General features: G+C 43.6%; 1 protein-coding gene across 4 annotated transcripts in view; it reads right to left on the bottom strand.

Annotated features, from left to right (window-relative positions):
• Window positions 1-27,868, bottom strand: part of KLHL18 (kelch like family member 18) — a 55,612-nt gene that overhangs the window by 13,273 nt on the left and 14,471 nt on the right. For all 4 annotated transcript variants that reach the window (XM_024751356.1, XM_024751354.1, XM_024751358.1 and 1 more), the window contains 4 exons: window positions 10,891-11,021; window positions 7,609-7,749; window positions 2,958-3,156; window positions 593-753 (listed from right to left, as the gene is read on the bottom strand). In XM_024751356.1, coding sequence (XP_024607124.1) covers window positions 593-753; window positions 2,958-3,156; window positions 7,609-7,749; window positions 10,891-11,021 — 632 coding nt within the window. The remainder of the gene's footprint in view (window positions 1-592; window positions 754-2,957; window positions 3,157-7,608; window positions 7,750-10,890; window positions 11,022-27,868) is intronic.

Raw genomic sequence — 27,868 nt, 5'->3', positions numbered from 1 at the left:
GCCAGCACACTGACTAATGTTTACTGAAGAGGATGAGGAGCCCCAGGAAGTCACCAATAAGTCAGCTGCTGGTGTGGACAGGGTCCGGGCAGGCGGTATAGACGCCTGTAGGTCCACAAACAGCTCAATGGAAGGAGATGCCAGAAAATCCTCAAATAACTTAGGGGAGGAAGCCCCTTTTGCCCTGATGCTCCCATGCGGCACATTTCTTTGCCCAAAGGTGAGAGACTCAGGCTCTTCCAGGTTCTAGACAGAAGGCAGATCAATCTGTGTGCTGTGAATTAAGAACGACCACTCCTGGGGCTTCCCTGGTGGCGCAGTGGTTGCGAGTCCGCCTGCCGATGCAGGGGACACGGGTTCATGCCCTGGTCCAGGAAGATCCCACATGCCGCGGAGTGGCTGGGTCCATGAGCCATGGCCGCTGAGCCTGCACTCCGCAACGGGAGAGGCCACAACAGTGAGAGGCCCTCGTACCGCAAAAAAAAAAAAAGAACGACCATTCCAAATCCTTCCTCCCCCGAGCTAAGTGGCCAAGTTCTCTTCTCCGTCCAGACCCTCGGCATCATCCTCGTGCAGGCCCACCTCTGCTCACCTGCATTTGTGGCAGCAACGCACCAGGTCATCCTGCTGCACTCGGTCTGACAGGAACTGGGGCCGGCAGAGAGGCAGGCGGATACTGGACAGCAGCTCAGGCAGGCAGGGTCCCCTCTGCTCCCGGTTGTATCTGACCCAGGCCAACACGGCCTCAAAGACCTGCCACAATAGAGAGGGGAAGCTCTGGCGGCAACTCCTCCACCCAGAGGCCACACCCCTGTACCCCCCAATCTCAAACCCTCTGCTCCCTACACTGGGCCCACCAATCTTTCCTCCTACTTGTCTCCTGAATCCACTGTTTTCTCTCCACGTCCCCAGCTACCCCATTCAGCCCACTCTCTTGAAAGACAAGCCTAGGTTACTGCAACACCTTCCTGGCTTTCATTATGACTTCCTAACGAAAACCTGTCAAAGCTTCCTTCTTCCTTCCTGTACTGTAACAAAGTGCTGTTGACCTTCCCTCCCACTGCTCCTGCACCCTCTTCTCTAGCCAGGCCGGCTGTCCCCTTTCCCTCGAATGCCCCCATCTCTTCCTTTCCATCTAAACCCATTCCCATTTCTTTTAAGGCCTGGATCCAGATCCGTGTTCTCCAAGGAGGCTTCCCTAATGGCTCTGGTCACAAGGATATCTCCCTCTAAAGCCCCACAGCCCTTGTAGAATGCATCACTGCAATAGATGTGAGCTGCCGTGGGTCATATTACCTAGTGGAAGAGCCAGGGACAGAACCCCTTGCTCTTGGGATGGGGTTCTTTCCTACAAATCTCAGGGCCCACACTGCTGAGCTCAGAGTTCACTTTTCTAACGGTCACTAATACGGAGGGGTGAGGACTCTTCAGACATTAAGGAAATAAGCTGAGTTGGGACTAACAACCCAACGGCTTGCCTCCTGGAGCCTGGGGCTCCTTCTGCCGAGGCCCAGCTTCATGATAGGCCAGGACTCATGACCAACTGACCAGCTGAGCAGAGGCCTTGCCGCAGTGGTGCTCTGGGTGCCTGCAAGGCCAGGTCCAATTCCCCCCACATCCGACGCCCTTCACCACCCAGTCCTCGTCACCCTCTGCTCAAAGAAACGTTGACTCACTGTCCTCTTAAGACACCTTGTACCACACTTTTGTTGAACAGAAAGGATGTCCTTCACTCCTCTCCGGCTACTAACACCCTACACTCTCATTTAATCTTTTCTTGACCGCTCCAAGAAGATGTCTTCTTTGTCCTCAGAGGACCCTGTGATCACCCACACCTCACCTTGCCAATAGCTTCACCTCCCCTTCCATGCAACCAACTCCACTCAGCCTTGGGCATGGCTCCCTCTCAGGTCCCCTGAAGCCTATTTCCTCACCTTTCTCTCACCCGACACGGACTCCAAGGGTCATTATTCCCATGCTAGTCTCCTATCTCTCTTAATCACACTTACCTGGAAAAAAATCTGTACCCTGGTGAAGTCCAGCTCTTTATATCCAATTCACCCCCTACCCTGCACCAGTATATGCCGCTGATAGAAAACACACAACAGGGCTGACCAGCTCATACTGAACTTGTGACTGAAAATCTCATCTGGCCCTGCTTCCTATCCAGCCCTCTCCATTTCCCGAGCTTCGTCCATTTACTCTCCCCCTTTCCTAGAGGACTGGTTCATACCTTTTCATCTCTCCTCAAATGTCTAACATTCCTCCCTCATCCTCACTCTCAGCTGAGAACACAGAAACAAACAAGAAGAGAGTGTGAATAAAAACTCCTGGCATCTCCCTTCCCACCCATCCTCCCCCTGCGCTGGGCATGTGCTCTCCTTCTCCCTCTTGTGGCCGTGGATGTGAACAGCCTAAGCTCCTCTCAAACACACACCCTGTGCCCTACACTCTGTCTCTTCTCACTTACCCCAGGACACCATTCTCCCTTTTCTCCTACATTACCAATTCTTCCCTCTCTTCCAGAAAATTCCCATCAGCACTCCAACTGTACTGTAATTTCTCTCATCTTAAAAAAAACAAAAGCCTCTTGACTTCATGTCCCCTGCCCAGCAACTGCCCCCAGGCTCTACTCTCCTTTAGAGTAAGATTCTTTCAGAAAGTTATCTATGCTCATTTCTGGTTCACAGAAACATTATTTCTAGTAGTAAATTTTGGAAATAACCTGAACATTGAAGATTGAGGGTCACAGGGTTGATAAAAATCAGCTGAATATTATTTAGACACTAAAATGTATAAAAAGTTTTCAAGAAAAATGCATACAGTATGATAAAGCAAACCCATAATAAACAAGAGCTGCACACACACCATGATCTACATTTTGAAAAAAGTAAAATAGAAAACAAAGGTTAGAAAGAGCAGCAGCCCCCATGTCACCTCTGGACTGCTCTACAGACCTGCTCCTCTGATTTCACATTCAGCTCATCCCGAGACACCAGCTCAAGCACATCTTCCAGGGGCAGGGCCAGGAACTCTTCCGACATGGACACCTCCACAAAGTGCTGGTGGATGAAGCTGTTGGCCGCGTCGTATAGCACGGCACACATCATGGTCTCAGCAAACTGGCGTACACCCAGGCAGTTTTTGGGGTGAAGCCTTTTGGCGTAAGAGAAGATAAAAAGAAAAAAGTTAGAGGAAGAATGTTATCTTTGATCATTCTCAAGTTGGTCTGGGTAGAGTTACAGAATGGAAAAAAAAAACAAGCTCTGTCCTCAGCTTTAGTGGAAACCCCCTGTGTGACATCAGGTGAGCTTCTCTGGGACTCAACTTGTAAAGGTATAAAAATAAGGCAGGGGCTTTCCTGGTGGCGCAGTGGTTAAGAATCCGCCTGCCAACGCAGGGGACACGGGTTCAAGCCCTGGTCCGGGAAGATCCCACATGCTGCAGAGCAGCTAAGTCCGTGCGCCACAACTACTGAGTCTGTACTCTATAGCCTGCAAGCCAGAACTACTGAAGCCCACCCACCACAACTATTGAAGCCCGCATGCCTAGAGCCTGTGCTCCTCAACAAGAGAAGCCACCACAATGAGAAGTCCGCGCACCACCACGAAGAGTAGCCCCTGCTCGCCGCAACTAGAGAAAGCCTGCACGCAGCAACAAAGACCCAACGCTGCGAAAAAAAAGCCAAAAAACAAAAAAACCGGCAGATTATCCTCAAAGGAGCCTGCCTCTTGGGCCTAGTGCTCCGTGTGTCTATGTGAAGTGAGTTCTCTGGGAAGTCCTGGGAAGCAGCTCTCAGGAGAGAAGAATAGAGCACATACTGGAAAACTTTGCTTTCTTTCAGTGGTTGACATTCTTGATTGAATGTCCGCCTCTGGTCACCAGGAAGGCCCTGAAGATGTAGAATCAGAGTTTAAACCACATGGAGAGATGACTTCTTTAATATCAGAACCCTTACACTTTTTTCTTTCCTTTTTTTTTCTTTAAACAAAAGGAGGCTCTATGGGCCTGACTGTTCAGTCAAAAGCGGCAGCTATCACTTATATGGCACCATCAGTGAGTCAAGTACTTTGCCAGGGTTTCTAGACACATTCTCCAGGATCTTTTAAACAACACTCCACAATAGTAATTGCTCTCATTTTTAGATGTAAAACTGAGGCTCGGAGAAACCAAGAAATGTGCTCATCGTCCCTCTACAAGCAAGTGGTGGTGCTGAGATTGAACTCTGGCCTTTTGTGCACATTCCCACAGTCCCGAGACAGAGCTGCACTCATCAGGGCCAGGGAAACCCAGGGTAAATTGACCCTGCCACACTGGGCAACTTGGGTGGATTCCTTAGGCTCCTCAAGTGTCAGTAATAGCCTCGTCTAGAAAAAGGTGATGACAACAGCTACTCATCTCCTAGGGCTGTGGCCATGACTAAGTAGGAATGTAGGAAATGCATCCGACATGGTGCTTGGTATGAAGTTAGCTTCTGGTTTAATTTATATTATGTTTGTTTTTCTTACTACTATTACACCTGAGAAAATTCCAAATGAGCCCAATGTGGTTCCAAAACCTTGGTGACAGCAGTGGACCATGGGGGATATGGCTTTTCTTATTTTGATTTTGGGACTGACAATCTTGTGATGGGAGATGGTACATGTTAGATTAAAATTGCCCAGGTTTACTCTTCTTTGTGAGAACGCTTTCTCTTCCCCCTCTCCCCCATATTGATTTAAGGGTTACAGTAAGCTATACTTACTAATCAATATTCACCATTGCCCACTGCCAGTAGCAGACCTGTCAGGGACTGAAAGGGCAGAGCATCTCAGGAGCCTGGCTTTATGACTACTCTAAATTATGCATAGCTGTTGTTTCATTCCAGCCTAAACTGGCTCTGTCCGTTGCTTTGGAAACCTAGGCCATTTCCAAAGGCCAAGGACACATAAGCATTGAGCACCCCTGGGCAAGCAGCATGGCTCAGGGAGAAATATGGGACTCAGGGTCAGAATGTCAGCTCAGTCATCTGTCAAGTAATGTTAGCCTTTCTCCTGATTGAGATTCATTAAAAGCACGTATGGCAGATCAGATACGAGGACAGACCCTCCCTGGGCCTCTATAGCATGTGCTTCACTCATTCCTACTACTCTGACATCAAGTCAAGAGGAGGGTTCAAGGAACTGGATAGAGTCCAAAGACGCGGGAAAGGATGATCCACTTTGCTGACTGGCACACATTTCCACCCTTTCCCTCCCAGGATAGGATTCCTGCGCCTCACCTTCGGTTGTCTTTGACTGGCTTGGAATAACTGAGCACAAAACACACTTTCCACTGAAGTGGGCTTTCACATCTAAGAGGGTAGGATGTGGGGAGCCTGTCTGTAAGCCAACTGGTGGGGAAAAAGGAGGGAGAGCTGCCATGCAGGAGAGGGGACCATTCAGGAGAAGGAGGAAGACAAGAGGGACAATAACCCAAAGGGCAGATAGAGACCCATATCTGTCAACAGCCACTTCACAACCTCCTTCCTTGCTGACGTAGCTTGACCATGATAAGATGTAATGCTTTATCGGAGGTAGGAAGCAGTGACTTGAATTAAATAAGTTATTGGCTTGGTTCATTGACGCATCTGATGTTCTGATCCAGTTCTGAGAGAAGAATTTTGGAAAATACACACCTCCAATCCTCACCTAAAAACAAGGAGGTCCATTCATCTGAAGGCTGGAAAAGGAGCCACAGAAAAAAATCAACCCCAACCTCATGGGAAAAAAAAAAAAAAAAATCAGCAGGCTGAATATCTAACTGGCAAAATGGCCTCAGGAACTACTGTTCTAAGAACTCTGACGGCTTTGCAGCTTTTCTGTGCTCAGTCATGCCCTGTCCTTTTCACAACCGCTCAGGATGGTTTCCCTCAAGTCTTTAGTAATCAAACCTTGAAACTGAAGGGCCCACATGCTTGTCTTCAAGAACACACAGGAAGGGGGCAGCTGGGAGACTCCATCACACTCTGCACCAAGGCTCAGGGAGAACCACCCCCAGGAACACAGGCAGTGATGGTAGCTATTGAAAAGAAAACAGAAAGGCCAAACCTCTGGGGCCTGTGGCAGAGAATAGAAACAGGAATAAGGTGTGAGTTTAGGCTTCAGAAGGGGGCTCCCAGTGCTGAATAGAAAAATGTCAAGGACAGACTCGAAACATCAGGCTTTGTGCTTTAAGTACCTTTTCCTAATATGTCACTGGTGCATGTAAAAACTGCACTGGTCTAAAAATCACTTTTCTAAGCATCTTTTTACATGACACTACTTTATAACAGAGCCTGGATCCAGTGTTGACAGTGAGGAACTCAAAAGCCCCTAGGTGGAGCTGTTGTCCCCTTGTGAGAATGGCCAACTTCATCCTTTCCACAGGGCCTTACTTAGTCATTCTCCAAATTCTGTGGGAATACAGAGATGAACCACGTCCAGTCTGTGTCCTTAAGCTCGCAAATGAGTAGGACAGACAGTGTGTGCCCTACAGCCCATCACACGCAGCTCTCTAGGCTGACCCAGAAGGCATCCTAGGGCAGGTCAAGCCAGGCTCTGGGGCTGCACTCACTATGTGGTCTCCAGCTGCAAAACCCGAAGAGGACCACCTACCTCCCAACGAAACCAGCACAGAGTGCCCCTGCGTGTTAGCATCATTACCACGGTCGTTAAGACCATCTGCACACACAGCAGTGCTCACTGATGCCCGTGAGCACCACATAGGCAGGATGTGGACCTCAGGCAGGGTCCACAGAGCTGCTAAGTGAGTTGAGCTGGTGGAACAGAAATGGGAGATGGAGAGGTTGGCTCTAAGAGGCGATGAGGTTCAGGAGGCCAGGTCTGAGGCAGAGGAATGCTGGTCTTCAGGCCAGGGGCCTTGTGATCAGTGGAGATCAGGCAGAGCCAGGCTTTGGAGAGACCACAGACAGAGGGGCACTGTTCTGGTTTCTCCCTGCCTGTGTGTAGCCCAGCACTAACCCTCACCTCCAAGCCTCTAGTGGTTAAAGGCGGCTTTTACCTTGTGACTAAGAGCTCTGCCTCTTGACGGGGAGAAGAGCCTTCTTACCTGCTCAGTCCTCAAAAGGTCATGGCCAAGTACTGGACATAGGTAGGGGTATAATCCATGGTCCTTACTCTAAAGGAGCATATAATGATTGCTCCCAGGGGACTGAAGGGGACAGAGAATTCCCGGAGGTGAAATTTGGGTGGGCTCTTGTAGAGCAGAAGGAAAAAGGAAGGCCAAGAAATTCAAGGAGGGAGAAGGATCTAAACAAAGAGGGAGACAGCTATGGAACAGTTAGGGAGCACTGAATAAATCTGCTGGTGGCTGGTTAGATTGGACAGAGAGGACCAGAAGAAGAGGTGCATGTCAGACCAAAGGAGAGTGCAGGCAAGGCTCCATAATCATGTTCCTGAAAGGTTCATCCCAAAGAGCTGGGTACTGCTTGATATTGATTTCAAGAAAGGTCATTTCCGCAGTTATCTTCCCATCTCACTCCCTTCATGAGACTCTCCATGCCCCCAAAGACTCAGCAAACTGGCAGGGGATCCCAGAAATGACACGGTCTGCTCCCCGGCACAGGCCAGGCCCATCACATCACCTCACCGTTCTCGGAGGAATGTGCAGCAGGCGTCTTTGATGCTCTGCAGCTGCAGGAAACTCGCCCCCATCAGCAACGACTGGACGTTTTGCTGGTCAATGGCAAGGTGACCGTTGTAGGCAAAGTTGATCAGAGCTTCCAGGGCGCTAGAGGAAAGAGGACAGATGCTCTTCAGAGATGGTGTTCGGCCCACAGGATACTCAGGCCCTAAGTAAGCTGACATTGTTACTTGAGGAACGGATGGGCCCCGCTCTCAAATACATTTAGACCATGCCCTTTGAGAATCTACCTGAATGGAATAATTACTTCACCATAGCTATCATTCTACTTCTTAGATTTTCTTTACTGCCCAAATGATTTTATTATAGAAGGTTCTGAAAAGACAAAGCAATGACCCAGAATCTCACTACTGAGTCAATTGTAGTCATTTTTCTAGATTAATTTCCATTTCCTATTTGCCTGCATGCTTAAGTTGTATGGATATAATCATGTAATACTTATGAAGCCCTTTCCCATGTTTGTTTCTACACTGACTTCATGTTCAACTTTCTTTTTTTTTTGGCCATGCCACGCGGTTTGTGGGATTTCAGTTCCCCCCGACAGGGGATTGAATGTGGGCCATGGCAGTGGGAACGCTGAGTCCTAACCACTAGATCGCCAGGGAACTCCCCATGTTTGACATTTTCAATGGCTGCTATACAGTAATCCAACATGTAAATGTGCTAAAATTTATTTCCTTTATTGGTAAGCATAATAGCTTTTATAAATAACATTTTTGGATTATTTCTTTGGGATAAGTTTCCAGCCTGAGGTTTCCAACATTTTTTCCTGCCTTCCAATTCACAGCAAGAATGAAATCCAAATTCTGTCTATAGGGCTGTATGTGGTCTGGCCCCTTTCCATCTCTCTGACCTCATCACCTTCCACTCTTTCCCCCTCACTCTATTCCAATATGCTGAACACACTCTCACTTCAGGGCCTTTGCACTGCGTACTCCCTGTTTGAATGGCTCCTCCCCCAGATGTCTTGCTCCCTCACTCCGACTAAGGTCTTGGCTCAAATATCACCTCATCACAGAGGGCTTTCCTGATCACCCTGAAATAGCACAGACCCTCACCATCATTCGCTAGCCTTTATTCTGCTTTACTTTTTTCACATCACTTTCACTTCCCAGCCATATCATGTATGTATTTGTTTACTGCCAGATGGCCACTACTAGCAAGTTGGAATAATAAGAGGTGCTTTCTATTTCCTCTGCTATACCTCAGTACCTACAGCAGCACAGATCACAGGTTCTCAGTCTATCTGTTAAATGAAGCACTTGGACGGTGCATCGTGATTAGCATGGCTCTGTCAGACACAGACCTCAGAGATGAGAGTGTACAACTGCCCTTGGATATAGACACACTTCTATGTCTTTCATTACAAGTAGCTGGCCTGAGATTGCACCCTTGCAGTGGGTATACAGATCCTCTCCATGTACTGGAGCAAAATCACCTTCAATCAACCGGAAGGTACCATACAGTTTCCTAGCTCCTTTCCTTCAAGTTTTTACCACGGGGAGATTAAGACGTTAGGCAACAAATGACAGCTTACTGGCTAATATTTTGGAGTCATTGGTTTATTTATTGTCTCTCTCCCAACAAGAATCATCTTGCGTGTCCTGTTTGCTCTGCATGCCCAGATCCCAGAACAATGCCAGGTACATAGTAGGTGCACAGTGGACCCCTGGATGTAGCCTAGGTTATAAACACACAGCCTCAGTTCACAGACTTGCAGTAAAATCTTTTAAGTCATATAAATATGCCTTTTTCTTTTCAAGGCCCCAAAAGGCATAATGTAGAATATGTTTATATAAAGCCTTCATAGAGAAGTCAGGAAAGTATTTCTGTAAAGAGGGTCTAGATGTAAGGATAACTTTAAGTAAGTGCGTAAATGATGCAATTTCAGGGTTTATAGTACTGCCTCCTGACCCTAAAACTCATCTAGGGCAGAATTGCTCAACCTCAGCACTACTGACATTTGGAGCCAATGATTCCATTATGGAGGGCTTTCTGGGACACTGAAAGACGTTTAGAGGGATAAACTCTGGGCTTGACCTCCTTGGACTTCAGTTTTCTTCTTTTTTAAATTTTACTTATTTACTTTTTTCGCTGCATTGGGTCTTCATAGCTGCGTGTAGGATTTTTCTAGTTGCAGCATGTGGGGGTTACTCTTCGTTGTGGTGCGCAGCCTTCTCATTGCCGCGGTTTCTCTTGTTGCGGAGCATGGGCCCTAGAGCGCACGGGTTTCAGCAGTTGTGGCACGCGAGCTCAGCAGTTGTGGCTTGTGGGCTCTAGAGTGCAGGCTCAGTAGATGTGGGGCACAGGGGCTTAGTTGCTCTGCGGCATGTGGGATCTTCCCAGACCAGGGCTCAAACCCGTGTCCCCTGCATTGGCAGGCGGATTCTTGACCACTGCTCCACCAGGGAAGTCCCGGGCTTCAGTTTTCTCACCCATCAAATAACCATGATTTCTGCTACCTTCTCAACCTGCGTCATCACATTAACAGCCAGTAGACACACGTGGGTAATTAAAACTAAATTTATTATTATGTATTGCTTACTTATTTATTTATTTATTGGCCACACTGCGTGGCTTACAGGATCTTAGTTCTCTGACCAGGGATTGAACCCAGGCCCTCGGCAGTGAAAGCATGGAGTCCTAACAACTGGACTGCCAGGGAATTCCCCTAAAATTAAATTGAAATGAATTAAAATTAAATAATATTTAAAATTCAGTCCCTCAGTCCCACTAGTCACATTTCAAGTGCTCAACAGCTACATGTGCTAGTGGCTACCAATTTGGAGAGGACAAACAGAACATCTCCATCGAGGCAGGAAGTTGGACAACAGTGGACAACACTGTTCTGGACTGATGGGAAGGGTAATGAATGAAGACACTTATTTGAAAGACTAGTCTGCCAGCTAGAAAGGTTAGCACAGAAAAGTGAAGAGAATAATATACCACCAACTTTGTACCCAGTCCTAGTTTTAAAAACATATCTTGGACTCTAGTTCCTATGAGACGTGTCACTCTCATTGAGTTAAAACACATCAAAACTCTCCTTATTTTAACCCTGTCTCAGGCCACTGGCTGAGGTTCTAGCTTGTTTACTGGTCACCTACTGTGTGTGTGTAGCTGTGCTCGATACTGGGTCCTGCTGGAAGGCCCTCAAAGGGCACCAAACACAAGGCTGAAACTGCACCTAGAAAGCAGGTTGTGAAACCTGATGGAGGAATTTAGTACCTTGGGTCCATTCCTTGCATTACAATCTCATCCTGCTTGCACTCCATCATGTCATTTGTAAACATAGCGTGGAAATACGGGATTGAGGCTGCTAAGACGATCCGGTGAGCACTGAATTTGTGGTCCCCAATCTGCGGGCAAAGTAAAATACAAAGACAGATATTGAGGAATGCAAGTACAAAAACCCACCCTGCCCCTTCCACAGCTCAACTCTCTGCCCACTGGAGTGGTACTGAAGGCATCCCAGAACGTGATAGCTGAGGCTTTTCATGGAGACCTTGAAGTATTTTAAACTCAACATACACGGTTATAGTAGGAGAATGTAGACAACACATTTTCATAAGGCATTAAAATGGTTAAAAGTCTTTATTTATATGGCAATCTTCACTGCACCCCTCCAAACTCCCCCCACCAACTCAAAGACCTGATTTCTTGAACACTTTATCCTGATTCCAATTTTATTAGATGGCAGATGGAAGAGACAAAGTGGCCAAGAACGCTGAAGCACCTAACAGTAGGCTCCTCCAGAAGAGTAAACAGTGACAGGAAGAGATGAGGAGAAACAAGACCAAGCTTGAATAGGGGGTGCATGTGGGGATCAAGGACAGAGGAGGCATTGTGGGCACAGATGTTAGGGGGTCCCTGGGCACCAACCAGGCTGTGGTAGACCACAAGGAGCCCAGAGTCCTCTAAGAAACATGACCCTGGCAGCAGCAGCTGGAAGGACTGGGGCTGTGGACTGGCCAGTGCTCTGCATGGCCTGCAGGGCTCATGTGGACAGAGGCAGACTCTCTCTAACTTGTACCAAACGCTCAGGAACACATCCTTAGCCTGGGGAGTTCCGTAAAGTGCTTTCCAACTATCTGCCAAAAGGATACTCCCTTTAACTTTGCCATTTATAGCTCCAAGACACATAAACATTTCCACTTCAGAATTTTCTACTCTTCAGAAAGAGCAAACAGTCTTTTTTTTCCTCCCCTTCACCTAAGTTCCACATTAGTGAAATGCCAGAGCCATCTCACTATCTGATGCTCATCTCTTTGTCGTATTTATTCAAGGATTCTAGCTCAGGTTCTGTCACTATGTCCTCTTTTTCACTGAACTTTAGGTTTATTATCTGTAAACTGTCCTTCAAGATCAAGCACACAACCATCCAAATACCAAAGGATCCTTACTAGATTCAGATTCTAGGAGTTCCTCATATAATCCACGTGTTGTCCTACTACCAGTGTTGGGGACATTAAATGGCAGCATGCTTTGAGGGTTTTTCATAATTAAAAAAAAAATCACAGTAATAAATGCAAATATTTCTTAAAGTTGTTCTACAAGGCTTATAATGAAAACCAGAAGTTTCTGGTTCCCTGATTTCTGCTCCCGGGGCAGCCACTTTCTTCTGGTATTTATCTCTATCTTTCTAAGTAATATGCCTCTAATATTATTTCTTGAATTTTCACTTTTAGTTATTACTTGTGGTAGTCAGCCTCCAAACAGCTCCCAACTCATCCCTGCCTTCTGGTATTCATGTTGTGCAGGTCCCTCCCACAATGTCTCAGGGTTGGTCTCTGTAACTGATGGAACGTAGCAGAAGTGATGATGGGATGTCACGTTAAGGCTAGGTCATAAAACACACTGCAAATTCCTCTAATTGTCTCTCCTGGATCACATGCTCTCAGGGAAGCCAGATAACAACATATCCTGAGAGGCCCAGATGACTGCAGCCCAAGGTGACACCTGGACTGTAACCTCATGAGAGCTTCTCAAATCCTGCTTCTGAATTCCTGACCCACAGAAACTGTGAGATAATAAATATCTGTTATTTTAAGTCACTAAGTTTTGGGGTAATTTGTTATGTGGCAAAATATAACTATTACGTTACATATTTAATTCTTATGATGGAAGATTAGGATTTTGCTCTGACAAGCTCTCTTCACATACTATCTCCATTTTCCCATAGAATTATGCCAAATTTTGGTCAAATTAACATTAAGAATTGCATTATTAGATCTATGTGAATACTATTTGTAGACAAGCCAGGATGTATACTATGATTACATTTCTTTGTTGGTATAATTTCTGTTTTCTCTGAAGATAATAATAAAGTGTAAAACTCCCTTTAATATGTTCCATCAGGTACCCTATCAGTTTGTTCTTGTGACATCCATACTGGAACTCTGTCTTTCTGGGAATTCCTTTCCCCTTGCCTATATTGGAACTCCTGTTTCCTGGATCCCATTTAGTCCTCTTCTTTATTATTCCCTTGTTCTGGTGAAAAGTGTCTTCTAGCAGAGCTTCCTAAGAAAGGGTGTACTATAAACTGTTTTTAACTCACAGCACTTCTTTCACGATATGTGTGGGCTTTGTTCTCACACCAACCAATTCTCCAACTTTCCAGACACCAATTGGTATCCTACAATTTAATTCAAATCTGACACTAACTACATAGAGTTAGTGCAGACCCCACAGGTTAGGGACTCAGTCCCACCAGACTGCCCCTGCTTCAGATGCTAACTGGGCCACTCATACTTCTGACCCATCAGCTATAAGGTCAGGGTGGGGGAGGTGTCCCCAAAACTTCCTCTTCAGGTTTGATAATTTGCTAGAATGGGATTTTTCTGTAGGCATGACTGATTAACTCATTGGTGATCAACTCAATCTCCAGCCCCTCTCCCCTCCCCAGAGGCAGAGAGGTGGTGCTGAAAGTTCCAACCCTCTGATTACATGGTTGGTTCTTCTGGCAACCAGCTCCCAACCTGAAGCTACCTAGGGGCCCACAAAGAGTTACCTCATTAGTGTAAACTTAGCTGACTTCTCCTCTTACCCGTATCACTCAGAAAATTCCAAGGTTTTTAGAAGCTCTTGTGTCAGGAACTGAGAACAAAGGGCAAATATTACAACAAAAGATGGTCTTATTACCCCTACTACTCAGGAAGTTATAATGATTTTAGGAGCTCTGTGCCAGGAACCAGGGACAAAGACCAAAAACATATTTTTTATTATATCATAATATCAGAGGGCATATGCACAAAATGACTGAAAATGTCTTTATTATCCTTAAACTTGGATGATAGTTTAGCTGGCTATAAAATTCTAGGTTGAGAATATTTTTTTCTATCAGAATTTTTTGGTTTTTTGCCATGCCATGTGGCTTGTGGGATCTTAGTTCCCCAACCAGGAATTGAACCCACGCTCTCGGCAGTGAAAGCAAGGAGTCCTAACCACTGGACCACCAGGGAATTCACCTCTGTCAGAATTTTGAAGGTATTGTTCCATTGTCTTCTAGTTTGTGGCTTTTTTTTTTTTGCCATACGCGGGCCTCTCACTGTTGTGGCCTCTCCCGTGGTGGAGCACAGGCTCCGGACGCACAGGCTCAGCGGCCATGGCTCACAGGCCCAGCCACTCCACGGCATGTGGGATCTTCCCGGACCGGGGCACGAACCCGTGTTCCCTGCATCGGCAGGCAGACTCTCAACCGCTGCACCACCAGGGAAGCCCTAGTTTGTGGCTTTTGAGCAAGCTAATGTCATTTTGAATACTAACATTATATGACTATTCTCTCTAGAGGCTTTTGGGACTTTCTCTTTATCCTCAGAGATCTGTAGTTTCACAGGGCTTGAAGTTGGTTTTCTTTCATTTCTTTCATCTTTCATTCACTGTGCTGTATCAATCTATAGATATGATTTTAGTTCTGAAAACATCTTTTCATACCATTTCTTTGATAATTTCCTCCTCTCTACTGTTTATTTCTTCTCAAATTTCCATTCGTCAGGTGTTAGACCTCTTGGAATGATCTTCTATAATTTATTTTATCTGTTCTCCCCAATTTTCCATCTCTTTCATTTGGTTTATCTTCTGGGAATTGCCTTTAACATTACCTTTCAATATTTCTGTGTTGTATTTTTCATACTTGCTATCATATTTTTAATTCCTTTTTTTGGGGGGGGTGGCATGACATGTGGGATCCTAGTTCCTCGACCAGGGGTCAAACCCGTGCCCCCAACATTGGGAGTGCAGAGTCTCACCACTGGACTGCCGGGGAAGTCATCATATTTTTAATTTCTAAGAGGTCTTGTTTTCTGGAGGTTCTTTTTTTTTTTTTTTTTTAAAGAATCTAGTTCATCTTTTATGCATGCAATATTTTCTCTAATCTCTCTCAAGATATTATAGTTAAAATCTTTCCTTCTTCTCCTCCCTGATTTTACTGTTTCCTGAGTTTTTTTTTCACCTCCATTTGATTTGGACTTTTTTCCCCTAAGGAACTGTTTTCGGTTTCAGAACAGTACTTTTTATTTTATTTTATTTTTTGGCCATGCGGCATGTGGGATCCCAGTTCCCCAAACAGGGATGGAACCCGCGCCCTCTGCATTGGAAGTGCAGTCTTAACCACTGGACCACCAGAGAGGTCCCCTGGACTCTATCTTTTATGTTCTTTAAATGTTTCATGACACTTGGCTATCTGCTCATACTTTTAGAAGCTGGTTGAAAGCTCTGTGTAGGGGAGCTAAGCTTGCCAACTTGTGGGCTTCACGTTAGGGTGATCAGGCAGGAAGAATCTGTCATTTTATTGAGGATCCCCAAAAGTAGACAGTATCGCTAAGACTTTTTCTCTGGGATTAAATTTATCAGAGGAGGATCTTTCAGTCTCTTGCATGACAGCACCTGCCTGCAGATATTCTGAAAACTGAGGAAGGGGAATGGTCCTATTAATCACTATATAGAACTTTGTCTTAAAGCCCCTATTTTCAGTTTTGCTCCATATTCCATCTCATCTTCTGTGCTTGGTGTGCCTCTGGTTCAATATCTAAGACTAAAATATCTGTCTCCTGAGAGAGTAGAGGAGGGGTTGTAGGCATAGACTTTCGACTAATCTTCCTGTTTTCAATATTTGGTTTCTCTGATTCTGGAGCTATTCCAGGACTCTGCATTACAAATCCTCTTTGTTAGTTCCCCCCCACCCCTCCCTGCCAAAGCAGGCACCTTCAGTTCCTCTGGCCCACTAAGTTAATCACACTTGCTTCCTGGCTTCAACATTCCGTTGACCTCTCATTTGCCGATCTCTCTTTTCCCTCTTACTATCATTTTAATGGGATTACAGGAGGAAATGAGGGCAAAATGTGCATTCAGTTTGCTGTGTTACACTGCTATGCATTTATTTTCCATCTACAAAGTAAACAGAAGACAAAAGAACAAGCTGTATGTGCACGAACTAGGTGACCTGATTTCCCAAAAAAGCTCAGCTAAAGAGAAGACAGGCCTATCTTGGGATATGCTAGGCAGATTACATCTGAATTCTCTGTTCAGTTAAGGGGAACAACTAATTTGTCTTTATCTAGAAGAGGGAGACCAAGATGGGAAAGGGTCTGGAAGCTACATCTTACGAGGAATGGCTACAGGATAGGTAATTTAGGGATGACTATAGCTGTCCTCAAAGACTAGAAGGGCTATCACATGGATGAGGGCAGATCTGCAAGGTACAAGGAGGCACATTTTAGTTTATCACAAAGAAAAACAGCTTATTACCTAAGAACGTTTAGGGAAGTCCTTCACTGATTCTAAAACTATTAAGGGACCTTCCAATTCTACAATCCTAGGATAATACACTTTTGTGAAAAGCTTAAAAAAAAAAACCCAAATACTCTCACTGTACTCTTAGTTAAAAAAAAAAATGAGGGCTTCCCTGGTGGCGCAGTGGTTGAGAGTCCGCCTGCCGATGCAGGGGACACGGGTTCGTGCCCCGGTCCAGGAAGATCCCACATGCCGTGGAGCAGCTGGGCCCGTGAGCCATGGCCGCTGAGCCTGTGCATCCGGAGCCTGTGCTCCTCAACGGGAGAGGCCACAACAGTGAGAGGCCCGCGTACCGCAAAAAAAAAAAAAAAAAAAAATGAGATGATCATTTATGAAGTTCCTTTTGCTAAGTACCCATTACACATACGTTCTCATTTTAGTCCTCACAGCAACCCTCTGCATTAAGTAGCTATTGTGAATTCCATTTTATAGATGAGGAAACCAAGATTTAGAATTAACTTGCCCCAGTTAAGTAGCTATTATGTGAAAGAAAATTATACTTGAGTTGTTTACTGGTGGAGTTTGAGAGGGACCCAGTAAATAACACACCCCTCCCAGCTCAAGTTCTCAGCCAACTGGGAAATTTTTAGAATTAAAAAATAAACTAACACACATAATAAAAGTATTCAGAATTAAATACAGGTGAATGAAAGTAAAACTGGGCAAATCTGAATAAGAGTAGCTGATTGTGTCAATGTCAATATTCTGCTTGTGATGCTGTACTATAATTTTGCAAGATATTACAACTGAGGGAAACTGGGCAAAGGGTACACGGGAATCTCACTGTTAATATTTCTTAACTGCATGTGAATCTACAATTATCTCAAAATAAAAAGTTCCCTAAAAAAAAAAAGGGACAAATGGGAAATCCAAATGATAAACCTAATATTGTAAACTACAGCTTATACAGGAGTACAGTGTGTTCCCTATTTTAACATCTTGAATTACACAGGTCCATGCAAAGGCTACTTTCTCCACTGATCTTCAATTACACACTGTTACTGCAAATCTCCTCCCTTTTCCATCCCTAAGGTGGCAAAGAAATGTCAACTGTTGCTACAGAATTTAGGAAAAAATAATCAATAAGCAACATATAATTGATTGGTCAGAAAAGTTAAGGCTATTTGGCATATATCTCTACCTTTAATCACATTTTGCTACACCTACCTTTAAATAAACAATATTACAAATATTAATAAAACAATATTATAATCATAAAGTATTAGCAATGCAATTGAATCAGACAGTAAATTAAATGAATTTAATTAAATGTTAGTGAATTAAATGGAATCAGATAGTAAAGTATTGGGAAGACCCAGGTTCAAAGTACAAGATAGGAGGGAAGGAAAGAAACAAATCTATGGTGTCATGAAACACTCTGAACTGAAAGAGCTAAACTCATGAACACACATGTGGAAGTTACCCAGGTGGGATCAAGATATCAGGTACACAACACACCTCTACTGCCCGTGCTCACAGGACCACTTACTACGTGTGTATCAGCGCCAGCCACTTAATCACTGTGGGATGATTTGCAATGACCAGCATCTGTGGAGCAAATTAGGGGCAATCACAAGACTTCCTAGGTATATACAATACTGCCAAATTTGCTTCTAAGAAAAAAAAATTCAATTCAAACTGGAAAGCCCAAACCACTTCCACTAAAACTGCAGCAAAGACTGAGCATTCTTGCCACTTAGCTTCTACAAAGAGTGGACACAGAGCCTTTTCCTGAGCAGTGGTGGTCCACCAGACAGGTGGTGTGGCATCAACATTGGAGTTAGAAGGCCCTCACCAGTTATGTTACCTCAGACGCGTCCCCTCCAAGTTTGGCTTCCCAACTAAAAAAGTGAGACCATTCCTATTCATCTGACTTCTCAAGTGTACTTGAGAAGATCTAATTTAAGAATGGTTGATATGAACATCATTTGACCAAATGACCAGGGACACTCCAAATTCCTGAAGCTCCAATGGGAAAAAAGTATTGTCCTGTGCAGACCAAGCTAATGTTGCTGTCAATCCTGGGTCTTGTTTGGAGGGATGGATCTGTGCTGATTTGTCCTAGCCTGGGCACCAATGGGAATAATTCAAGGGCACTTTTGCAAACAACAGAAGTGCTCCATAATGGTGAACAGATAAATAAATAAATGCCTGGATGGATGGGCTTTGGAGCAGAGTGCTACTTAGCTTGTTCTGAGAGGGGCCTCAGCATTGCAACTTTGGTCTCGTTAAATTGTTATATACAATACATGTGAAAACACCCAGCACAGCGTCAGGCACTTAACAGAGATTTAAAAGTTTTTTGTTGCACGCAGCTGAGAGCAACAGCCATGAAAGACCAAGATATAAATATCTGAAATCCTCTCAAGTTCAGTCTGATTAATAGAACCCTGGTAGAGAGATTAAATCTCTGAGTTTTAGGGCCAGCTCTACTACAGATACAAGCAAGCTGCCTAATTTTACCATACCTCAGGTTTCCAGATTGGAATATAGGATTATTACTTACATGCGCACAGAAAGGAATATACTAGTTTAAAAAAACTTCTTAAAAGCAGCACCAAAAATACTGGAAAAAATATCACAATCAACCACTCTGTTAGGCATTATTAGAAAGTTCAGCATGGCGTCAAAGGTCAAAATACTTGCCAGTCTCTACCTGTGCCCATGCCAGAGGAGACAGAGAGCACAAGCCATATGATACATATAAACTGCACCGATTTCAAGGCCAGCTGTTCCTTTTCTGTATGACCCAGGCAAATCTCGTCCCTTTACCCCTGAGCCTCAGTGTCTTCATCTGTAAATAAAGGGCTTTAACTGGATCAGGGTTCTCAAAAGGTAGTAGTTGTGTTAACAGTAGCCTATCACGAATTCAGTAAAGCTTTCTTTTTAATCATGATGGAATCTACATGCATTTGAAAAGTAACTGTACATACACCTAAACGATATAATTTATCTGGCCCCCAGACTGGTGCACATATAGATTTGAGGGCCCCCTGCAATAATTCTGCAGAATCCCTGTAGCACAGAAACCCCTGCACCAGAGGTTCTTGGAGGTCCCTTCTAGTTAGTAGTGTCTGAGACCTTGACTGAGCAAAAGGAACCAGAAATCCTGAGCACCTGTCTACCTAAGTTTTGACTTGGTTTAAAACACACACACACACACACACACACACACACACACACACACACACACCCCTCCTCCTCCTCCTCCTCCTCCCATTTTCTTCCTTGGAAAGACTGGGAAATCTTCCATTCCTGACCCTGCCCTGGTGGTATCTTTGGATCAACAGGGATAGTGTAGCGTGACACCACAAATTCTGTTCCCTATCACAGGCAGGTGAGGCGCAAGATTCAACCAGTTGCTTATTCAAGCAGGAAAAGCAGCAGGACAAAATCTGAGTTGGAAGTAATCTGAGACAGGTGTTCCCAAAGAAAGCAAAAGATATACCCAGAACTGATTTCTCTTTTTTTTTTTTTTTTTTTTTTTTTTTTTTTGCTGTACGTGGGCCTCTCACTGTTGTGGCCTCTCCCGTTGCGGAGCACAGGCTCCGGATGAGCCATGGCTCACAGGCCCAGCTGCTCCGTGGCATGTGGGATCTTCCTGGACCGGGGCATGAACCCGTGTCCCCTGCATCAGCAGGCGGACTCTCAACCACTGCGCCACCGGGGAAGCCCTGATTTCTCTTTGATGGAAAACATTTTGATACTATTGCTCCTACCTTCAAGGAGCCCACAATGAACATAAATTAAACAATAAATGAACAGTTAAGTGCCCTGCCTGCGCAGACAGAATACCCTTGGGATCAGTGGGGTTTAAGACTAAGCATTTAGGCAGTCACGAGATGCTGAAAGTGCATAAATAGTAATCCATAATTTTACTAAGGCACACATTTGAATCATAAAGGCTATGAATCTTGTGTGTAAGAATGAGTCTGTAAAAATGAGTAGCGATGGGTTAATCTCTAAAATTCCTTTGGGCTATAAAGTCGATAATTAAGAGAGACAGTATATCATGGTAGATAAGAACATACTCTGGAACTAAATTGCCTGGGTTCAAATCTAGGTTTTGCCATTTACTAGCAGTGTAACTCTGGGCTACTTAGCTTCACTATGCCTCAATTCATGAAATCTGCAAAAACGGGGTAAACAGTACCTCCCTCATGGGGTTACTGTGAAGATTAAATTAGCATTTAAGGCATGGCATTTAAAACAGTGCGTAGCACATATTAAGTGCTAAATAAGTGCTTGTTAAATTAAAAAAATGTCCTTAAATTGAGAACTTTACAGAATTCATTTTTAAGACCTTTAGAGAAAGGGTCGGCAAACCATGGTTATGGGCCAAAATCTGGCCTTCCTGCCTCTTGGTTTTTTGTGTGACCCATGAGCTAAGTGTAGTTTTTACATTTTTAAATGGTTGAAAAAAATCAACCCTAATATTTCATGACATGCGAAAATTGTATAAAATCCAAATTTCAGTGTCCATATATAAAGTTTAATTGGAACACAGACATGCCCATACAATGGCAAAACTGAGCAGCTGTGATAGTGACCAACGGCCTGCAAAGCCAAAAATATTTACTATCTGCTTCTTTATACAAAAAGTTTGCTGACCTCTGCTCTAGAGTCACAGGGAAGAAATATTATGAAGAGGGATGTGAACACATTCTCTAGAAAGAAGAAGATGCTGATCACTTATCTAAGACCCCCCCACCCCCATTCTCCACCCACGTCACACCTGATTTTCTGCTGGTATTCACAGACTCCCCTGCCAAACCAGTATGATCTGTCTGCACTTTGTGGAATCCAACACTGAGATAAAGTGTCTTATACAACACTTGCTCCTTTTCAAAAGGAAGTGAGCTAAGGCATTCACTCTGGAGTCATGAATAGCCTGTAACCATCAAATACCTTTTTTTTAAAACTTCGGTTTCTTTCTTTTTTTTAAAAAATTATTATTTATTTTATTTTTTTGGCTGCATTGGATCTTAGTTGCAACATGCGGGATCTATCGTTGAGGCATGCAGGATCTTTTGCTGCAGCATGTGGTCTCTTCGTTGCGGCACATGGGCTTCTCTCTAGTTGTGGCCTGCGGGTTTTCTCTCTCTCCTTGAGGCGTGCGATGGTGTGCAGGCTGAGTTGCCCCAGGGCATGTGGGATCTTAGCTCCCGGACCAGGTATCGAACCCGAGGTCCCCTGCATTGGAAGGCGGATTCTTTACCACTGGACCACCAGGGAAGTCCCTAAAACTTGAGTTTCTTTTTTTTTTTCTTTTTTTGGTACGTGGGCCTCTCACTGTTATGGCCTCTCCCGTTGCGGAGCACAGGCTCTGGACGCGCAGGCTCAGCGGCCATGGCTCACGGGCCCAGCTGCTCCGCGGCATGTGGGATCTTCCCGGACCGGGGCACGAACCCGTGTCCCCTGCATCGGCAGAGGGACTCTCAGCCACTGCGCCACCAGGGAAACCCAAAACTTCAGTTTCTTAATCATAGTTATACAATTATTCTTTCTCCAACCCCCCACCCCCATGGAGTTTCAATGCTGATTAGCCTCAGCAAATAATGCAGCCTTGTCCATCAGATACATAGGAGGTGGACTGCATGGAGATGCCTTGAAGCACCTGTCTTCCAACCTCAGGTATCAACCAATCCTCCACGTTATTCAGCGACCACCCAGCACAAAGCCAGCTCAGCCCACCTCTCCACGGCAACCAAAATCTTAACATGTGAGACATGTAAGGCTACTCCATGTTAGAGATGGGAAGCTTCAGTCTCAAGAACTGTACTTTTCTGTTCTTACCTACTCCAGTGGACTTCAAACTCTTTGAGGTAATAAGGGTCTTGTACATCCCCTAAACAGTTCAGTAAATATATTTATTGAAATTAAAATACCAACTCTACCTTAATAGCTGCCCAGAAAAATCAACAATTCCCTGTGAAAATAAATTAACCCTGTAGACAAAAAGGCAGTTTCACTAAAAGTTATAGTCAAAATGGACTGCAGGTTCTTTCAGTTAAGTTTAGAAAAGGATATGGAAGACTGAGAAGGAGGCACTGTGATTTTTTTTCTACTCATTTCCTTCAAAATTTTCTTACATATATAAGTAGGCACAGTAAATCTTCAAATAACCACAACACTTGAGGGCTAGTACAACAATCTATTATTATTATTTACTATCAACTAGATATCATATGATCTCTATATAGCTATGTAGTATAAATATAGCTATTAATTATGTATTAATACTGCTATAATAATATATAAACCATGAATGATCTATAATAGTACGATGATGATGATCTATCAACACTTTTAGGTTACTTGAAGGTTAACAGAAAACACCTGTAGCTTCAATACATGCCACTAAAAACCTTCCAAACAAACATGACTAGCTATGGACTCTATCTCATGTCAGCTCTATTCAGTGTGCCTTACTTTCTTCTGGGAACGTCTTCTATCTTCATTTCCACCACACTATACAAAATATGACCTAAGCCCTACCAATTAGACCCTTCCTCAGGATTTTTCAAATAAGGAAGAAGGAAGAGGGACAATCCCTCCAGGTAACAAGGAGCTATCAGATGCTCCATCCCCTTCCATGTGTGATGAAGCAGTCTGCAGTGGGAGAAGGATGCTGACCACAGAGGGGACGAGTCTTAGCAGCATTTCAGCCCCCCAGGCACATCATCAACCCTATCTGTTCTCCTGTTTGATTACATGAGCCAATAAATGATTGGTCTAGACTACTGAGGCTAGTTCTGCCATTAAGAGCCAGAGCTCTGAGCACTGTGGTCTGGAGAAAGCCCTGGGGAAATGCAGGAAAGGGGGACATTCCTTCCTGATCTTAATAGATGGGCTCTAACTAAAGGTGGTTTCGGCTCTGATTGCACCCCGGTGGTGCCTCAAGGCCCCCACTCTGCTCCACAGTTAGGTCTTAAAGGACCCCATGTGTGAAAACACCAGGGTGACAGCATCTGCTACAAGCATCATAGGCATAAAGCAAACACAGTGTTTTACTGACTGGGAACACTGCGGGGGATGCAGAAATGGGCAACAGATACCTGTTGCATGGATGACTCATTTTTCGAATTCCTAGCAGTTATCTTCTGAGAAAAATATCATAACGTTAGATAGGGATAGCCAAACCCAGCATCTGAATCCCCATCATAACTGGGGTATGTGACCTGCCTGAGGTCAGATGGACAGGAGCTAGGGCTACTTAGTGTCCTCCTCTGTAAGTGTGAACAGTAGATTCTAAAGAAATGTTACTCGTAGCTCACACTCCCCCTCCCCTTCCCCCTCCAAAACGAGACCCTGGTCATTTTAATAGCCCTATAGCTAATAAAGAAATCGATTTTGTAATTTTAAAACCCCCGAAAAGAAGGTCTCCAGGCTCAGATGGTTTCACTAGAGAATTCCACCAAACATTTAAAAAAGAACTAATACCAATTCTAAACAATCTCTTCCAGAAAATAGAAGAGGAGGGGACAACTCAAATTTATTTTATGAAGCCAGTATTAGCCTAATACCCAAACTAGACAAAGACCGTACAAAAAAAGAGAAAACTACAGACCAATATCCCTCATGAATATAGATGCTGAAACCCTTAACAAAATATTAGCAAATAGAATTCAGCAATATATGAAAAGAACTATATACTGTGACCAAGTAGGGTTTATTTCAGGGATCCAAGGCAGGTTCAATATTCAAAAATTAATCAATATAACCCACCATAATAACAGGTTAAAAGAAAAAGAAGTCACATGATCCTCTCAATCAACGCAGAAAAAGCATATTACAAAATTCAACACCTATTCATGATAAACACTAGGAGTAGAGGGTAATTTCCTCAACTTGATAAAGAATGTCTACAAAAAAACTTTAGCTAACTTCATACTTACTGGTAAAAGACTGAATGCCCTCCCCTAAGATGAAGAAAAAGGCAAGAATGTCTACTCCTACCACTGCTATTTAACATAGTCCTGGAAGTTCCAGCCAGTGCAGTAAGGTAACAAAATGAAATAAAAGGAATACACATCAGAAAATAAGAAATAATACTATCCCTATCTGCCAGTGACACGACAGTTTACGTCCAAAATCCAAAGCAATCTACCAACCCCCACCCCACACAGAAACACCAAACCCCACACAGAACTAACCTAGAACTAATGAGTGAGTTCAGCAAGGTCACAGTACATAAGGCTACAGGACACAATATTGACATAGAAAGTCAACTGCATTTCCACATACTATCTATTAACGCGTGTAAACCAGAATTTGAAATATAATTATATAATTGTTCAAAAAATTAAATACTTCAGTGTAAATCCAACAAGCTGATTTAGAGGACTTACATGCTACAAAATACTGATGAAAGACATCAAAGATCTAAATAAATGGAGAGACATACTATGTCCAAGGATTACAAGACTCAACGCAAAAAAGATGTCAATTCTCCCCAAACTGGTGTACAGATTTAATGCAATTCCTATCAAAATTCCAGCAAGATTATTTTTATAGATATAAAGATTATTCTCAAATTTATATGGAGAGGCAAAGGAACTAAAACAGCTAAAACAATTTTTAACAAAAATTAAGTTCAAATGGCCAATAAGCACATGAAAAGATGTTTAACATCATTGATCATCTGGGAAATACAAATCAAAACCACAATGAGACACCACTTCACACCACACTCAAGAGGATAGCTATTATCAAGAAAAAAAAAAAAGAAAAACCAAACAAAATAACAAGTGCTGGTGAAGATGTGGCGATACTGGAACCCTTGTGCACTGCTGGTGAGATGCAAAATGGTGTAGCCACTGTGCAAAGCAGTTTGGTGGTTTCTCGAAAAGTTAAACACAGAATAACAATATGACACAGCAATTCCACTCCTAGGTATGTATCCAAAAGAACTGAAAGCAGAGTCTCAAAGAGGTATTTGTACACACATGTTCATAGCACCATTATTCACAGTAGCGAAAAGATGGAAACAACCCAAGTGCCCATCAACAGATGAATGGATAAACAAAACATGGTATATACATACAACAGATTATCATTCAGCCTTAAAAAGAATGAAATCAAGAAAGAAGCCACAGATTGGAAGAAAATATTTGTAAAACAAATGTCTGATAAAGGACTGTTATTCAAAATATGCAAAAAATTCTTAAAATCCAACAATAAGAAAACATCTGAATTTAAAAATGGGCAAAACACTAACAGAAATCTCACCAAAGAAGATACACAGTTGACAAATAAGCATATTAAAGAAGCATATTAAGATACTCCACACCACGTCATCAGGGAAACGCAAATTAAAACAAAGAGGTAAAAATACACATCTACTAGAATGGCCGAAATCCAGAGCACTGACAACACCAAATGCTGACAAGGATGTGGAGCAACAGAAACTCTCATTCATCGCTGATGGGAATGTAAAATGGTACAGCCACTTTGGAAGACAGTTTGGCACCTTCTGACAAAACTCAACATATTCTTATCATATAATCCAGCAATCACACTCTCTGGGATTTTCCCAAAGGAGTTAAAAATGTATGTCCACATAAAAATCTGCACATAAATGTTTATAGCAACTTTATTCATAACTGCTAAAACCTGGAATCAAACAAGATGTCCTTCAGTAGGTGAGTGGATAAATAAACTGTGGCACATCAGGTCAATGGAATATTTTTCAGCATTAAAAAGAAATGAGCTGGGACTTCCCTGGTGGCGCAGTGGTTGAGAATCCGCCTGCCAATGCAGGGGACACGGGTTCGAGCCCTACTCCAGGAAGATCCCACATGCCGCAGAGCAACGAAGCCCATGTGCCACAACTACTGAGCCTGCGCTCTAGAGCCCACGAGCCACAACTACTGAGCCCACGCACCTAGACCCCGTGCTCTGAAACAAAAGAAGCCACTGCAATGAGAAGCCCACGCACCACAATGAAGAGTAGCCCCTGCTCGCTGCAACTAGAGAAAGCCTGCGCGCAGCAACAAAGACCCAATGCAGCCAAAAATAAATAAATAAATAAATTTTGAAAAAAAGGAAATGAGCTATCAAGCCATGAAAAGACAGGGAGGAACCTTAAATGCGTATGTAAGTGAAAGTGGCCAATCTTAAAAAGTTACATACTGTATGATTCCAACTACATGACATTCTGGAAAAGGAACAAGTATGGCGATAGTACAAGGATCACTGGTTGCCAGGGGTTAGGGAGGGATTAATAGGTGGAGCACAGATGACATTTAGGGCAGATTTTTAGGGCACAGAATATGGTTTTTGATAAATGTATGACACATTTATCACAAAAGTGCGCCCTAATGTAAACTATGGACTTTGGGTGATAATGATGTCTCGACATAGGTTTATCGATTGTAACAAATGTACGACTCCGGTGCAGGATACTGATAGTGGGGGAGGCTGTGTGTGCAGTGGGAATAGGGAGTGTACGGGAAATCTCTGTGTTCTGTTCATTTTTACTGTGAACCTAAAGCTGCTCTAACAAAACAAAAGACTATTTTTTAAAAAAGGAATGATATTCTAATACATACTACAACATAGATGAACCCTGAAAACATTATACTAAGCCAAATAAACCAGGGACAAAAGGACAATATTTTATGATTCCAGTTATATGAAGGGTCTAGAATAGGGAAAATCATAGGGACAAAAAATAAAACAAAGGCTACCAGGGGCTGGGATAAGGGGCATTATTGCTTAATGTTTATAGAGTTCTGCTTTGGGTGATGAAAAAGTTTTTATAAATAGATAGCAGTGATGGCTATACAACATTGTAAATACATTTAATGCCACTGAATTGTACAACTGAAAACAGTTACAATGGGGGAAAAGGTAAAATAAAATAGTACAGTGGGAGGAGTAACTACCCATTTCACGATTTATTACACAGATGGCTAGAATAAGCAAAACCGTGCTGTACTAGTGCAGGAATAGGGACACTGACCAATGAAACAGAACAGAGAACCCAGAAGTAGCCCCACACAGGTACAGCCAACTGGTTTTCGACAAAGGTACACAACCATTTGTGTACCTTGAATGGAGGAAAGACAGTCTTTTCAGCAAATAAGACTGGAGCAATTGGACGTCTTTAGGCAAAAAAAGGAACTTTGACATAAACCTCAGTTTATACAAAAATTCACTGAAATCTGCCAGCAAGTGGGAAATAAAGGCAGGGTTTCTATGTTGCAACCTGGAACAACTGTTTCTTCTTTGGGAAACCTCAGTTTTTGCTCTTAAGACCTTAGACTGATTGGATGAGGCCCATCACATTATGGAAGGTCACTTGCTTTACTCTAAGTCTACTATTTAAATGTTAATCACATCTAAAAAATATGTTCACAGCAACATCTAGACTGGTGCTTGATCAAACAACTGGGCACCAAAGCCTAGTCAA

The sequence above is a fragment of the Neophocaena asiaeorientalis genome, unplaced genomic scaffold, assembly GCF_003031525.2.
Source record: "Neophocaena asiaeorientalis asiaeorientalis breed wild unplaced genomic scaffold, Neophocaena_asiaeorientalis_V1.1 scaffold221, whole genome shotgun sequence".
Classification (NCBI taxonomy): Eukaryota; Metazoa; Chordata; class Mammalia; order Artiodactyla; family Phocoenidae; genus Neophocaena; species Neophocaena asiaeorientalis.
Note: the sequence above shows the minus strand (reverse complement) of the source record. Positions and strands in the feature narration are given on the sequence as shown.